General features: G+C 40.3%; 1 protein-coding gene across 2 annotated transcripts in view; it reads right to left on the bottom strand.

Moving 5' to 3' along the window:
* LOC109891329 (F-box only protein 42) overlaps positions 1-4,328 on the bottom strand; it is a 29,550-nt gene extending 25,222 nt beyond the window's left edge. The window contains exons 1-2 of one of the 2 annotated variants that reach the window (XM_020483785.2): positions 4,143-4,328; positions 3,195-3,476 (exon numbers count right to left, since the gene is read on the bottom strand). In XM_020483785.2, coding sequence (XP_020339374.2) covers positions 3,195-3,476; positions 4,143-4,200 — 340 coding nt within the window. In that variant the 5' untranslated portion in view covers positions 4,201-4,328. Of the gene's footprint in view, positions 1-3,194; positions 3,500-4,142 lie in introns of both variants that reach the window. The other variant, XM_020483786.2, reaches the window with a different exon arrangement.
* Positions 4,329-17,516: the final 13,188 nt, after the last annotated feature.

Below are 17,516 nucleotides of genomic sequence, written 5' to 3'. Positions count from 1 at the left end.
TTCTCAGGAACAGGCCCAGATCCCCGTGAAGAGGTGGAGAAAAAGGGGTAGGAGGGCAAGCAGCCTTCTGAGAATTCGTAGACGATCGAATAAAACCCCCACTTCCTTCCATTCTGCTAGCAAATGTGCAATATTTAGAGAATAAATTGATGACCTATGCGGGCGATTAAACTACCAACGGGACATTAAAAACTGTAATATCTTATGCTTCACGGAGTCGTGGCTGAACGACGAAACTATCAACATACAGCTGGCTGGTTACACATTGTACCGGCAGGATAGAACAGCGGTGTCTGGTAAGACAAGGGGCGGAAGACTATGTATTTTTGTAAATAACAGCTCTAGCTATTGCTCGCCTGAGGTAGAATATCTCATGATAAGCTGTAGACCACACTATCTACCTTGAGAGTTGATCTGTATTTTTCTTGCGGTTTACATACATACCACCACAGTCAGAGGCTGGCACTAAGACAGCATTGAATGAGTTGTAATTCCACCATAAGCAAACAAGAAAACGCTCACCCAGAGGCGGCACACCTAGCATCCGGGGACTTTAATGCAAGGAATCTTAAATCAGTTTTACCAAATTTCTATCAGCATGTTAAATGCACAACCAGAGGGGGGGGGGGGGGGAAATAAAATTTAAAAACACTCTGGACCAACTTCACTCCACACACCGAGACGCATTCAAAGCTCTCCCTCTCCCTCCATTTGGCAAATCTGACCATAATTCTATCATCCTGATTCCTGCTTACAAGCAAAAATTAAAGCAGGAAGCACCAGTGACTAAATCAATTAAAAAATATTTTTTAAAAAGTGGTCAGATGAAGCAGATGCTAAGCTACAGGACTGTTTTGCCAGTAAAGACTGGAATACGTTCCGGGATTCCTCTGATGGCATTGAGGAGTACACCACATCAGTCACTGGCTTCATCAATAAGTGTATCGTTGACGTCGTCCCCACAGTGACCGTACGTACATACCCCAACCAGAAGCCATGGATTACAGGCTACATACGCAATGAGCTAAAGGCTAGAGCTGCCATTTTCAAGGAGCAGGACTCTAACCCGAAAGTTATAAGAAATCCCGCTATGCCCTCCGACGAACCATCAAACAGGTAAAGCTTCAATACAGGACTAAGATCGAATCGTACTACACCGGCTCTGATGCTCGTCGGATGTGGCAGGGCTTGCAAACCATTAGAGACTACAAAAGGAAGCACAGCCGAGAACTGCCCAGTGATACGAGTCTACCAGACGAGCTAAACTACTTCAATGCTCACTTTGAGGCAAATAACACTGAAACATGCATGAGCGCAACAGCTGTTCCGGAAGACTGTGTGATCATGCTCTCCACAGTCAATGTGAGTAAGACCTTTAAACAGGTCAACATTCACAAGGCCGCGGGGCCAGACGGATTACCAGGAAGTGTACTGCGAGCATGCGCTGACAAACTGGCAAGTGCTTTCACTGACATTTTCAACCTCTCCCTGTCTGAGTCTGTAATACCAACATGTTAGAAGCAGACCACCATAGTGCCTGTGCCCAAGAACACTAAGGTAACCTGCCTAAATGACTACAGACCCGTAGCACTCACGTCTGTAGCCAAGAAGTGCTTTGAAAGACTTGTCACATCAACACCATTATCCCAGAAACCCTAGATCCAATCCAATTTGCATACCGCCCCAACAGATCCACAGATGATGCAATCTCTATTGCACTCCACACAGCCCTTTCCCACATGGACAAAGGGAACACCTATGTGAGAATGCTGTTCATTGACTACAGCTCAGCGTTCAACACCATAGTGCCCTCAAAGCTCATCAATAAGCTAAGGACCCTGGGACTAAACACCTCCCTCTGCAACTGGATCCCGGACTTCCTGAAGGGCCACCCCCAGGTGGTGAGGGTAGGTAACAACACATCCGCCACGCTGATCCTCAACACAGGGGCCCCTCAGGGGTGCATGCTCAGTCCCCTCCTGTACCCTCTGTTCACTCAGGACTGCACTGCCAGGCACGACTCCAATAGCATCATTAAGTTAGCCGATGACAACAGTGGTAGGCCTGATCACCAAAAACGACGAGATAGCCTATAGGGAGGAGGTCAGAGACCTAGCCGTGGGGTGCCAGGACAACAACCTCTCCCTCAACGTGATCAAGACAAACGAGATTATTGTAGACTACAGGAAAAAGAGGACCGAGCACACCCCCATTTCTCATCGATGGGGCTGCAGTGGTTCAGGATTAGACCTTCAAGTTCCTTGGTGTCCACTTCACCAACAAACTAACACGGTCCAAGCACACCAAGACAGTTGTGAAGAGGGCACGACAAAACCTATTCCCCCTCAGGAGACTGAAAAGATTTGGCATGGGTCTTCAGATCCTTAAAAGGTTCTACAGCTGTACCATCGAGAGCATCCTGACTGGTTAGATCACTGCCTGGTATGGCAACTGCTCGGCCTCCGACTGCAAGGCACTACAGAAGGTATGAGGTAGTGCAAACGGCCCAGTACATCACTGGGGCCAAGCTTCCTGCTTTCCAGGACCTCTATACCAGGCGGTGTAAGAGGAAGGCCCTAAAAATTGTCAAAGACTCCAGCCACCCTGGTCATAGACTGTTCTCTCTGCTACTGCACGGCAAGCAGTGGCGGAATGCCAAATCTAGGTCCAAGAGGCTTCGAAAGAGCTTCTACCCCCAAGCCATAAGACACCTGAACAGCTAATCAAATGGCTACCCAGACTATTTGCATTGCCCCCCTCCTCTGGAACACTGCTGCTACTCTCTGTTATTATCTATGCAGAGTCACTTTAATAACTCTACCTACATGTACATATTACCTCAACTAACCAGACCAGTGCCTCCGCACATTGACTCTGTACCAGTACCCCCCTGTATATAGTCTCGCTATTGTTATTTTACTGCTGCTCTTTAATTTACTCTTTACTTTTATTTCTTATTCTTATCCAGATTTTTTTAAACGCCATTGTTGGTTAGGGGCTTGTAAGTAAGAATTTCACTATAAGGTTGAATACCTGTAGTATTCGGCGCATGTAACTAATAAAATTTGATTTGAACCAACGTTGGTCAATTTGTTTAATAACCAAAACATTTTTATTTGGGTTATTTGCACAGCACTACTATTTGGGTTTAGAATGGTGGTGGAGGTTGTTATGTCATCAGTAGAGAGACATACCTTTAATGAGGCGATACCACTGTTTACACACCAGTGCAGCGGTCTTGTGCTCCTGGTATGGTGAGAGGAAGGACAGGATGTATTCTAGGACTTCCTCTGGCAGCTCCACCATTGTCCCCTCTGCCTCATTGCAGCCTTCTACGTCCCCCTCTCCTCTGCTGGTCCCCAATTTCAGATCTTCCCCCTGTGCCATTCCAACAGGCCCTGATACATCTTCCTCTGTATCCATGGCAACAAAGTACCCATCATCACTGTCTGAAGAGCGGGACATTCTTTCTGTGCCTGGACATAGATGGGAGATGACACTAAAAAGGTGGGCCCAAAGACAAACAATAATAGTACCTTCCATCAATTCCATCACGTGACATGTGCTTCATGGTAGTTTTGGGAAATTACAACAGGGTGGGGATAGACATACTGTAGCTAATTTAGCTTGCTAGCTTTGGGACAGGGAGTATGTGTATTGGTGGGAACCAATACACAGACTCCCGATGGTGTGTTCTAAACTAAAGCGAACTAGCAACCTGCTTAATTAATGTAACTAGCTAGCTGGATAACTAAGGAAAGTGGTTAGCTAATTGGCACAATACTGTTAGCTAGCTACTAGTAGCATTAACATCCACCGATGAACGCATCCCTTCTGGCCCGCCCTCACTAATTAGAATTTCCATCTTAGTTAACACTGTCTCAAATAATTGATATTTTGCTAACAATCCGTGGAAAACTGTCATGAAAAATGCCAGTGTATCTGTGGAATATAACGTTAGATATAGCTTGCTAGCTAGTGGGTATAGCTAAAGTAGCTAGCTAACGCGTTAAATTAGCCAGCTAGGATGCAGTAAGAAACTACTAACGTTAGTGGTTTGTTTGGTTTCTGCTCTATTTCTGTCAGGTTTTCAGGGGCCATATTTCCCTTCCAATCATAACCCCAACAGCTTTGATATTCACCGTAATTCTGCACGTATTCTTTAGTTGGTTTTCTATCTTGTGAATTCCCTCTTCTCATTCCCTTTATCAGCTTCTGCAGTAAATCGTCATACTCCAAGCATTCGCCATCTTCATCAGTGGCAGCATCATCTGCAACGCGGGAGCGCGCACGTAAATCGTCATGGTCAAGAACTCGAGAAAGGAAGTGGATTGGTAATAATCTGTATTGATAGGTCTATTGGACTAAAATACTGTACACTTGTTGTATTCGGCGCATGTGACAAATAAAGTTTGATTTGATACAAATAGATTTATCTTCCGGACTCTGACTTTGCTCATTTAGGTTTTTCTTAATTAATTTGTTTACATTTTGGGAGTTGTGTCTATTATTTTGTATTGTTCGTAGTACTGCACTGTTGGAGCTAGAAACATAAGCATTTCGCTGCACCTGCGATATCATATTCAAAATATGTGTACACAGAAGTGACCAGACCATCTCTATTTCTGCGCCCGAATGAAGTTTAAACCAAGTTGCCATACCTAAATGAAAGGTCACGTACAGTAACAAAGTTGGGACAAACGAAGTCATAGAGAGAATGGATCTTTATACACATAGGTCCTCCTCCTATATTCAAATCAGTAAATCTTCAAACATGTTATTTTTGGAGGAGTACAGTTTTATGTTAGGAATCAATGCGCGTTCCCCAATGTACATGTACAATGTCCATGCAGTAGAGTTCGCTGTTAACTGTATATCAGGATTTTGTGGCCATTTACAGTTGAAGTCGGGAAGTTTACAAGCACTTAGGTTGGAGTCATTTAAAACTAATTTTTCAACCACTCCACAATTTTCTTGTCAACAAACTATAGTTTTGGCAAGTTGGTTAGGACATCTACTTTGTGCATGACACAAGTCATTTTTCCAACAATTGTTTACAGACAGACTATTTCACTTATAATTCACTGTATCACAAATCCAGTGGCTCAGAAGTTTACATACACTAAATTGACTGTGCCTTTAAACAGCTTCGAAAATTACAGAAAATGATATCATGGCTGTAGAAGCTTCTGATAGGCTAAATAACATAATTTATGTTTCTAGAGATGAATGTACTTTGGTGTGAAAAGTGCAAATCTATCCCAGCACAACAGCAAAGGATCTCGTGAAGATGCTGGAGGAAGCAGGTACAAAAGTATCTATATCCACAGTAAAACGAGTCCTATATCGACATAACCTGAAAGGCCGCTCAGCAAGGAAGAAGCCACTGCTCCAAAACCGCCATAAAAAGAGCCACAGTTTGCAACTGCACATGGGGACAAAGATCATACTTTTTGGAGAAAAGTCCTCTGGTCTGATGAAAAATATATATAATTGTTTGGCCATAATGACCATCTGGAGGAAAAAGGGGGATGCTTGCAAGCCGAAGAACACACTCCCAACCGTGAAGCACAGGGGTGGCAGTTTTATGTAGTGGGAGTGCTTTGCTGCAGGAGGGATTGGTGCACTTCACAAAATAGATGGCATCATGAGGCAGGACAATTATGTGGATATATTGAAGCAACATTTCAAGACATCAGTCAAGAATTTAAAGCTTGGTCGCAAATGGGTCTTCCAAATGGACAATGACCCCAAGCATACTTCCAAAGTTGTGGCAAAATGGCTTAAGGACGACAAAGTCAAGGTATTGGAGTGGCCATCACAAAGCCCTGACCTCAATCCTATAGAAAATCTGTGGGCAGAACTGAAAAAGCGTGTGTGAGCAAGGAGGCCTACAAACCTGACTCAGTTACACCAGCTCTGTCAGGAGGAATGGGCCAAAATTCACCCAACTTATTGTGGGAAGCCTGTGGAATGCTACCCAAAATGTTTGACCCAAGTTAAACCATTTAAAGGCATTTCTACCAAATGCTAATTGAGTCTACGTAAACTTCTGACCCACTGGGAATGTGATGAAAGAAATAAAAGCTGAAATAAAAAATTCTCTCCACTATTGTTCTGACATTTCATATTCTTAAAATAAAGTGGTGATCCTAACTGACCTAAGACTGGGAATTTTTACTAGGATAAAATGTCAGGGACTGTGAAAAACTGAGTTTATATGTATTTGGCTAAGGTGTATGTAGACTTCCAAATTCAACTGTATGTACATATAAGTAGGGGTAAAGTGTCTATGCATAGATAATAAACAGCGAGTAGCAGCCGTGTAAAAAAGGAGGGCGGTCAATGCAAATAGTCCGGGTAGCCATTTGATTAACTGTCTAGCAGTCTTATGGATTGGGGGTAGAAGCTGTTAAGGAGCCTTTTGGACCTAGACTTGGTGCTCCGGTACCACTTGCCGTGCGGTAGCAGAGAGAACAGTCTATTACTAGGGTGGCTGTAGTCTTTGATCATTTTTAGGGCCTTCTTCTGGCACCGCCTGGTATAGAGGTCCTGGATGGCAGGAAGCTTGGCCCCAGTGATGTACTGGGCCATACACACTACCCTCTGTAGGGTAGATGGCGAGCAGCTGCCACACCAGGCGGTGATGCAACCATGCTCTCGATGGTGCAGCTGTAGAACTGTAGAAACGTTGGGGATGGAATAAGTCAGCACGAGACAGAAGACTTTACAAGACTTAGGCTGGGTCACATTTGGCTGAATAAGTAATCAAATCTGATAGGAAAACATTTAACCGGAAGGTAGGATATACAGTAATGGGAGGTGTCAGAGGAAAGCCCAGAAAATTGTCAGAGGCATAGACTGTTTTCTCTGCTACCGCACGGCAAGCTGTATCGGAGCACCAAGTCTAGGATCAAAAGGCTCCTTCACAGCTCCACTGCTGAACAATTAATCAAATGGCCACCAGACTATTACATTGACCCCACCTCCATTTGTTTTGTACACTGCTGCTACTCGCTGTTTATTATCTATGTATAGTCACTTCACACCTACGTACATGTACAAATTACCTAAACTAACCTGTACCCCCGCACACTGACTCGGTACCGGTACGCCCTGTTTAAACAATAGCTTCGTTATTGTTATGTTGTTCTGTTACTTTTTATTATTTTTTACTTAAGTTTATTTGTTAAATATTTTCTTAACTCTTCTTGAACTGCACTGTTGGTTAAGGGCTTATAAGTAAGCATTTCACGGTAAGGTCTACACTTCCTGTATTCGGCGCATGTGACAAATAAAGTTTGATTTGATTTGATTTTGTTCCTCCCTGTCTCTGGCTCACACTCCAGCACAGTAGTGGTAATGCACCAATAACTTTGGATGACAATGGCAGAAAAACCCCAATGAAGAAGAGAAGGTTGCTGATGACCATAGATGTAGATAGGGGACTCTAGTTCCCAAAAGCCTAATTTTAGCATAGGCAGTGCCATTGAGGACTTTCACCATTTTGAAGTGGTCAACTTGGTGGGACTTCCTATGGGTTAAGGAAGGATCCCATGATTCCATCTGGATCATCAGGAGGGATCAGGCATTGAATTATACTTGTAAGCATAACTGCAAGTGGCAGTAAATAGTAAATTGCCTAACTTGGCTTTATACCTGTTCAAATCACACACTCTAGTAGTAGAATGCACCTTTTCAGTTTATTTGCCAACTCATAGAAGTAGTATAAGAAGAAAATTAACGACTTCAAAATGGAGATGGCCTCAATGGCGCTGCCCATGCTTTCACAGACGCCCTAATGTGATATCTATCGAAGTCTATGCTAGTGATGGACTGTTCTTATTTTTTTATTTCGCATGAGTGCAGACTCCCAGCTACAGTGTCCGTTGTTATGGTGAACTGTGAAGTGTAGAAGTGTGCAGCATGGCATGGGACAAAGGAATGTGTAGTATCGGTGGAAAAAACTGTGTGTGTCAATGTTGCTGGGCTTCAGAAGTGCCCGGTACAAGAGAGACAGGTTGAGGTTGCCAGGGACATTGTCGAACAGAAGGTGTCTTGTGCTGAGGCAGTAATGACAGTATAGGATCATGGGTCAAGGGTTAGTAGGCCTAGGCCCGGGTTTCCTGAACTCGGTCCTCGGGACCCCAAGTGGTAAATGTCTTGTTTTTGCCCTAGCACTACACAGCTGATTCAAATAATCAACTAATCATCAAGCTTTGATCATTTCATTCAGCTTTGTTGTGTTATGGAAAAAAACGAATGGACCGACTTTGAGAAACACTGGCCTAGGCCAATACAGAGTGATCCGAATTTGTGCTTCAGTAAGGTTGGCTTTTTAGCATTCTTTGCCAGAAAATAGAAAATAGATGTTGTGATGGCAGCTGCAGAGAAGTACTTGGGTGTACAAGGTTTTACTGCAGAAGAGTTCATGCTGCATTATGTTGAAATCCCAAAACAAGCAATCATTATACCATCTAAACCGTTTTGAAATATCTGTTCATAACCAAAAAGATTGTGTTTTCAGCTGTTTGAAGCTGATGTACAAAACCGAAAGTAAAAGACACAAAAATGTACTTAAAGAACTGGAAGCATAGCAACAGTGCACACAGAAAACATATATATAGCTTCTTAGACTTGCTTTCACTGATAATGACAGATCTATAACTAACATTTATTTGTGATTTTGTTCTCTCAAATGTTGTGAAGAAGCTGATTAAACAGCACGATCATTACTCAGGTTCACCTTGTGCTGGGGACAATAAACGGCCACTCTAAAATGTGCAGTTTTGTCACACAACACATTAACTGTAATTCAGTAAAATCTTAAAAGTTGTTGCATTTGTGTTTTTGCTCAGTATAGATTGTCATTATGGAGACACCTATTTCCAACCCTTTTTTGTAAAACATATTAATACTCATGAACTGATGCACATCAATAAATAATGTAGACAATGCACTGGAAATGTACTAAATTCGCTTGGAGGTTGTTTGAACCTCGTTCTAATGTTTACTTTGCTTAAAGGAAACGGTATCAAGCTAAGAGTTTTATGCATTCTCAGTTCTTGGGTCTCGGGGGCTGCACAAGTGGAAATTTGAAATGGAAATTATAGGACTACTTTGGGTGGTTATTTTAATGGAGAAAGGGCCTCAATGAAACTGACATTAAATTTGGAGAATGATACATTTGCCTCTGTTGGCCATCAAGTAGCCCATTCGAAACGGAGGAAATAGTCAAGGTGTTCATGAAACACAATCTCAAGATGACGGACGAACGGGTGGAAACAATTGATTTTCAAAGAACTCATCGTTTTGGTGGCAGAGTAGAGGGAAGGTCCCCGTCCGATCGTAGCTATGCTAATCCAATACAAAATGAAAATTGCCTCGGAGCAGAGAAGCAGAATATTCGTCTAGTGGTCGATAAATTATAAGTAAATTATCAAATGTTCAAGGACTCGAAGATTACAACGTGGCTGTGAGTGATAGCTACCTCCCGTTGAAGTAGTCCCGGATACATATTTGCACCGCATTACACAGTACAAATATGGATTCATTGTTTTTTTACAACAACAAAAAATTGCATTAACTACTTTTTTTGTTTTTAGTCATGCATTATGGAACCGTGGACTATGTGGACTTAAAATAAGGTTGAATTTATGGCAGTGCAGAATGGATATGATGAACTTATCCTTTTACTATTTAGGCAATATGGAAGTTTGCACTATATGGACGTAATATCAGGTTTTGATTCAGGGGAAAGCGAGGATGGGTAAGGCTGACCTTTTTTTAACTTTATGATTTTTTATGTATTTAATTTGAAGATTGTACATTAGAAATAACAAGGTCGTTTTTGTTTTTGTTTAAAATATGATACAGTATGTCCTAATTGTAGAGGTCGTGTATATTATGACAAAAGCTCTTATATAGTGCGGCCCTTGTTCGCCGATGTGAATCGGAATGATTAGCTTTTAAGATAAAACCTAATAAATATGTATAGATGTATTATAGGGCTATGATAAAGGTTTACATAATTAAAAACCTGCCTAGGTTCTTTATTGGAATAGGCCGATACGATCCTAAAATAATTGTTATTGTCCTTTTAAATTTAAAACATAAATGTCAATATAAAACATATAAAGGATGATTATTCTTCCGACACACACCGGCAAATGGATGGATTAGGTATTGTCAACAGGGTTGTCTCTAGTGTGTGTGGGTGGGCTGGTTAACACTGGGATAAAGTGATTAAAGTTAACGGTAGAACTAATACAATAATTGGCTTATGGAAGCACTTCTCAAAGTGAAAGGAAGTTATATTATATATTTCGATATAAGCTCTTTATGCTACCTTTTATTTATTGATCCTAATGATATAGGCCTAGGTGTAAAACAGCCGAGGTGATAGAGCAACGACCCTGGAATAAAAAACATCATGTGTAGGGTGGAGGGAGGGTTAGTTTTACAAGTTTACTCGCTCCTGATTGTCAGTACTGTATGTGTTCTTGGCTGTCGTGCGGTGGCTGTGTCGGAATCGATTGTGAGATTGAATTTGAGTATGCCTTCCCATAAGGGAGTGCCCGGGGTTGGCTTGCGGTCGGCTCTGGCAGAGCCATGGCACGATACAACAGGATATAATGTGATACCTAAGACGAATTTTTCCTTGCAGTCATTAGCGGCCGTTAGAATCTATGTTCCTTTTTCCTTCTTCCTTTTTTTGTCGGGATATAACAGGATATAATGAGGACTACATGAAATATGATTGCATGTAATGGACATTAAAAAAGGACTGGTCTTGTGATATATCAACACAGTCTCACAATCAATTCGTGCATATATGTACAAAATGCATTTCAGCAAATTTCGTGCGTTTTTGTGCGTTTTTCTGGCCTGGATATATTTAGGTCGTTTTCTCTTTTTTATTTTGTTTTACGACTGAATCCAATGAATCCAATGAACTGAGCAGGCTGGGCTGACATGCTTATAGCCTTGCTAGGACTTTCAAATATTAGCATGCATGTATAAGATTGCGCTGTTATTATTTATATTAATATTAACTATTATTATTACTATTTTATTCCCCTTTATTCCCTTCCCTTTTCCATGTTATTTGGTTAGTTCTCTTTGGCATCCTCATAGATCATTATATTATCATGGGACTGCCCATATTTCCCTCAGCCTCTTGCCAACGCCAATTGACGGCCAAGGGTTTGCCTTAGGACGCAAAGGTGCGCCATGAGTCAGGGAGATGGTCTTAGTGACAATATTAGGACAATTGGAGGTTTACAAAGTTGCAGATACAGTATGCTTAACAGTGAAAATTATTATGGTACAACTATATGGACATTTAATCATCATGGTGCTTTTGAATGGTAAGTTCACCAACATTGGTTGTGGTAAGTATAATTGAAACTTGGGTATCATTATGGTAAGTGGGAAAATAAGTATAGCAAGTAGGTTATAATTGTAATGGCTTAGCTGATCATAAACAAATAAGATCTATTTTTACATGGCTAAAAGATAAATAATATCATATCTACTGTTTACAGGAAACTCATTCTACAAATATAGATGAGGTTGGGTGGAAAAAGGACTGGGAGGGAGAAATATATTTTTGTCATGGTCAAAGAAACTCAAAAGGGGTGATTACATTAATATAACTTTTGATCCGATTGTGCAAACAGATCCGCAAAGAAGATGGATTATTTTAAATATTCTATTGTACCAAAAACAGATCTGGCTAATTAATCTATATGGGCCAAATAATAATGATCCACATTTTTCTAAAATATGTATAATAATATTTTTAGCTCACAAGCAACGAAATCATGTATTATTATGGTGGGAAATTATAATACGATTATAAGTACCTCAATGGATCGTAAAGGAAATCATTCTACAAGCTATCACCCTCAAGCACTTAAGGAGATTACAAAGATCATGGATACATTATAACTAGTGGATATATGGAGGTTGAAAACCCTGACCTAGTGAGATATACATGGAGGAGGCTTAATCAAGCCAGCCGTCTTGATTACTTCCTAGTCTCGTTCTTGCAAAAAAAACTATTAATAGGAGACCAAATGTGATCGGACCACCATCTAATTGGCTTCCATATAACTCTTATAAAATTTCCACGTGGACGGGGTTATTGGAAAACTAATCCAAGTCTGTTGGATGACAATTTATGCTTAACTAAGACAAAATAATTCCGAATTTACTTTTTTTGTACAACATAGATACAGTAGATCCCCTTACTGTATGTGTCACGTTCTGACCTTTATTTCTTTTGTTTTGTCATTATTTAGTATGGTCAGGGCGTGAGTTGGGGTGGGCAGTCTATGTTTGTTTTTCTATGATTTGGGTATTTCTATGTTTCGGCCTAGTATGGTTCTCAATCAGAGGCAGGTGTCATTAGTTGTCTCTGATTGAGAATCATACTTAGGTAGCCTGGGTTTCACTGTGTGTTTGTGGGTGATTGTTCCTGTCTCTGTGTTTGCACGTTTCTTGTTTTGTTAGTTTGTTCATGTGTAGTTGCTTTATTAAAGAACCATGAATAGTAACCACGCTGCATTTTGGTCCTCCTCTCCTTCAACTCAAGAAAACCGTTACAGTATGGGACACTTTCAAATGCACTTTTAGAGGCCATTCAATAAAATACTAATTAAAACAAAATCAGTTGAGGTCAAAAGAGATTAGACTAATAAATGAAATAGCGGAAGTAACAGCGCAGGTAGATGGTAATGGAAACGGTATTATAGAGGCACAAAATAGGTTAGAGGAAAAAGAAAAGAAATTGAGGTGTTTATTCAAGAACGATCAAGCGTAATTGTGACAATAGTTCATTTACTGTCACGACTTAGCTCTCTACGGCCAAGTCGTGACAGTAAATGTATTACACACAAAAAAGCGAATTGGATGGAAAATGGGGGAAAATGCACAAAATTCTTCAACACAGAAATCTTCAACACAGAAATTCTACCAAAAATAATTTATAGAAACTCGTTAGAAATGATTGAGTTATCCATGATTCACCAAATTATATTTTGAAGGAGTAAGCAAAAATATTTAAGCATATGTTTTCTTTTCAGTCTCCATTTCCACTGAATGATGTGAACTGTAAGGATTTCTTTCCTAATAATAATAATAATGTAAAATTAACAAATTTACAGAAATACTGGTGTGAAGGCCAATTTACAGAAGAGGAACTTTTTGAGGCAATAAAATATTTTCAGTCTGGAAAAACACCAGGGCTTGACGTATACCAGTAGAGGTATATCAGACCGTTTTTTGATGTACTCAAATATCCATTATTAGCATGTTTTAATTACTCTTATACAAATGGTAGACTTTCAGGTACTCAACAAGATGTGATGCAAAAATCCTGGCAAAATGCATAGCATATAGAATAAAAAAGGTTATACCAGATATTGTTCACCCTGATCAGACAGGTTTTTTACATATATGACAATTACTTGAAACAGTTTAACATTATGAAAACACTGAAGATATCAGGTCTGGTCTTCATAGAAGATTTTGAAAAGGCATTTGATATAGTACGATTAGAGTTTATATATAAATGCCTGGAATACTTTCATTTTGTGAATCTCTAAGACAATGGGTTAAAGTTATATACAGAAACCCTAGAGGTAAAATTGTAAACAATGGTTACTTCTCAGAAAGTATTGAGCTTTTAAGAGGAGTAAAACAAGGCTGTCCATTGTCTCTATATCTATTTATTATGGCCATTGAAATGCTAACTATTAAAATGATATCCAACAAGAACATCAAGGGGATAGAAATCCAGGGGATAAAAAACAAATGTGTCAATGTATGACGATGACTCTAGTTTCTTCTTAAGTCTGCAATCTGGATCCCTGCACAGTCTCATTGAAGATCTTGATCACTTTTCTAGCCTCACTGGATTAAAACCTAATTATGACAAGTGTACCATATTACGTATTGGATCGTTAAAAAATATATTGTTTACACTACCTTGTAGTTTACCAATAAAATGTTTGAATGGTGAAGTAAACATACTTGGTATTCACATCTCCAAAAATATAAATGCACTTACCACATTTAATTTCAATAGAAAGTTAGCAAAAATAGATAAGATTTTGCAACAATGGAGAGGTAAATACTTGTCTATTTATGGAAAAATTACATTGATTAACTCTTTGGTCCTATCACAGTTTACTTACTTACTAATGGCATTGCCTACTCCAGATTATTCGTTTTTAAAATCATATGACCCAAAAAAATTCATTTTATTTGGAATGCTAAGCCTGGCAAAAATAAACCTGCCTATTTATATAATGAATTTTTGTTTCGGGGCTAAAATGATTAAATATTAAAGCTTTAAACCTTTCACTAAAAGCTTCACTCATACATAAATTATATTTAAACCCCAAATGGTTCTCCAGTAGATTATTAAGAAAAGCTCATCCTTTGTTAAAAAATAGCTTTTTCGACTTCATATAGATTACAACTTCTCATTTTCGATTAATTGAAAATTACATTTGTTTCAAGTATCGCCCTTTCAAATATTACAACAAATGTTATGGTTAAACTCAAATATATTGATTAATTTAAAAAACATTCTTTATGGAAAAAAAATCTAAAATCGTATCATATTTATTAATGATATTATGAATAGAAATGGAGGAGTTTTGTCACATATGCAGTTATCGAAAATAATGTGAATATCTGCTCAATCCAAATTTACAACCAAGTGATTGCAGCACTACCACGAAAATGGAGGAGGCAAGTGGAAAAGGGAGAAGGTAGGGAACTTGTTTGCCTGCCATATATTAAAAATACAAATTGACTGAAAGGAACTGGAATAAATAGAAACATTTACCAGTTTCATCTGAGGACAAAATGTTGACAGCTGCACCATACAGGTTGCAAAGTAAATGGGAGGAGATTTTTGATGTACCAATTCCATGGCACATCGCTCAATAATTAGAGTTTTTCAATTAAAATTATTATATAAAATTCTTTCCACCAACAGAATGCTATATATATATAGGGCATACAACAATCTCAAGTTTGTAGATTTTATTGCGAAGAGACAGAATCAATAGATCACTTATTCTGGTATTGCCCCTATGTGGCTTGTTTCTGGTCGCAGGATAAGGAATGGTTAAAAAATCACAACATGCACAAAAAATGTACCTTACAAATAGCCAGTCAATAAATAATATAATAATACTCGTATGAAAGGTTTTCCTCTTTAGCTCACAATCTGTGGATACTATACAATTAGAAAGATTCCAACATTTTGTGAAACATCACAGCACAATTGAAAAATATATGGCATATGGAAACCAAACAAGGGCGGTCTATGATGATAGGTGGGATGGGCTGAGAGTGGCTGAGGGTTGGGATTAAAGAGTTTGTTTGATAATGTATTGTTGTTATATATAAAAGTTCCATGTATGTCAAATATATATATGTAAAATGTATATGTTAAATGTGTAGGTAAAATGTATAGATATGTAGCAAAAAGCTGTAAAAAATAAATAAATAAGATATTTGTCCTCCGAATAGGGGGGTGGTGGAGGGGTTAAATAAAAAAAATTAAAACGTAAGTCGCAGGAAATTGAGGTTGTGGTGGCAGCTGCAGAAAAGTATTTGGGTGTACACGACTTGAAGTCAGAAGAGTTACAGGATATGTTGAGTGGTGGTGTCCCGTCTTTCCAGGCTGTTGGCCTGTGGTAGGAAATATACACTGCTCAAAAAAATAAAGGGAACACTTAAACAACACAATGTAACTCCAAGTCAATCACACTTCTGTGAAATCAAACTGTCCACTTAGGAAGCAACACTGATTGACAATACATTTCACATGCTGTTGTGCAAATGGAATAGACAACAGGTGGACATTATAGGCAATTAGCAAGACACCCCCAATAAAGGAGTGGTTCTGCAGGTGATAACCACAGACCACTTCTCAGTTCCTATGCTTCCTGGCTGATGTTTTGGTCACTTTTGAATGCTGGCGGTGCTTTCACATGAGACGGAGTCTACAACCCACACAAGTGGCTCAGGTAGTGCAGCTCATCCAGGATGGCACATCAATGCGAGCTGTGGCAAGAAGGTTTGCTGTGTCTGTCAGCGTAGTGTCCAGAGCATGGAGGCGCTACCAGGAGACAGGCCACCAAATCAGGAGACGTGGAGGAGGATGTAGGAGGGCAACAACCCAGCAGCAGGACCGCTACCTCCGCCTTTGTGCAAGAAGGAGCAGGACGAGCACTGCCAGAGCCCTGCAAAATGACCTCCAGCAGGCCACAAATGTGCATGTGTCTGCTCAAACGGTCAGAAACAGACTCCATGAGGGTGGTATGAGGGCCCGACACCCACAGGTGGGGGTTGTGCTTACAGCCCAACACCGTGCAGGGTGTTTGGCATTTGCCAGAGAACACCAAGATTGGCAAATTCGCCACTGGCGCCCTGTGCTCTTTACAGATGAAAGCAGGTTCACACTGAGCCCATGTGACAGACGTGACAGTCTGGAGACACCGTGGAGAACGTTCTGCTACCTGCAACATTCTCCAGCATGACCGGTTTGGCGGTGGGTCAGTCATGGTGTGGGGTGGCATTTCTTTGGGGGGCCGCACAGCCCTCCATGTGCTCGCCAGAGGTAGCCTGACTGCCATTAGGTACCGAGATGAGATCCTCAGACCCCTTGTGAGACCATATGCTGGTGCGGTTGGCCCTGGGTTCCTCCTAATGCAAGACAATGCTAGACCTCATGTGGCTGGAGTGTGTCAGCAGTTCCTGCAAGAGGAAAGCATTGATGCTATGGACTGGCCCGCCCGTTCCCCAGACCTGAATCCAATTGAGCACATCTGTCACATCATGTCTCGCTCCATCCACCAACGCCACGTTGCACCACAGACTGTCCAGGAGTTGGCGGATGCTTTAGTCCAGGTCTGGGAGGAGATCCCTCAGGAGACCATCCGCCACCTCATCAGGAGCATGCCCAGGCGTTGTAGGGAGGTCATACAGGCACGTGGAGGCCACACACACTACTGAGCCTCATTTTGACTTGTTTTAAGGACATTACATCAAAGTTGGATCAGCCTGTAGTGTGGTTTTCCACTTTAATTTTGAGTGTGACTCCAAATCCAGACCTCTATGGGTTGATAAATTTGATTTCCATTGATAATTTGTGTGTGATTTTGTTGTCAGCACATTCAACTATGTAAAGAAAAAAGTATTTAATAAGAATATTTCAATCATTCAGATCTAGGATGTGTTATTTTAGTGTTCCCTTTATTTTTTTGAGCAGTGTATATATTTAAAAAGTGGAGTTAGGGTGGTGGGTTTTTAATGAGTGTAGGGTTAGATGGTAGGGTTCTAGAGATTTATTTCCTTTATTTTGTAGCAAAGTTTAAGGGAGTTATACTCAGTCCAATAGGTGGCGGTAATGCAACATTTATTGGATGCCAACCGCGGTTAAGCATCATCGAAGAAGAACACCTACTCTGTGAAGTGCGCGTGTGCATTAC

Source organism: Oncorhynchus kisutch, linkage group LG5 (genome assembly GCF_002021735.2).
Source record: "Oncorhynchus kisutch isolate 150728-3 linkage group LG5, Okis_V2, whole genome shotgun sequence".
In the NCBI taxonomy this organism is placed as follows: Eukaryota; Metazoa; Chordata; class Actinopteri; order Salmoniformes; family Salmonidae; genus Oncorhynchus; species Oncorhynchus kisutch.
Note: the sequence above shows the minus strand (reverse complement) of the source record. Positions and strands in the feature narration are given on the sequence as shown.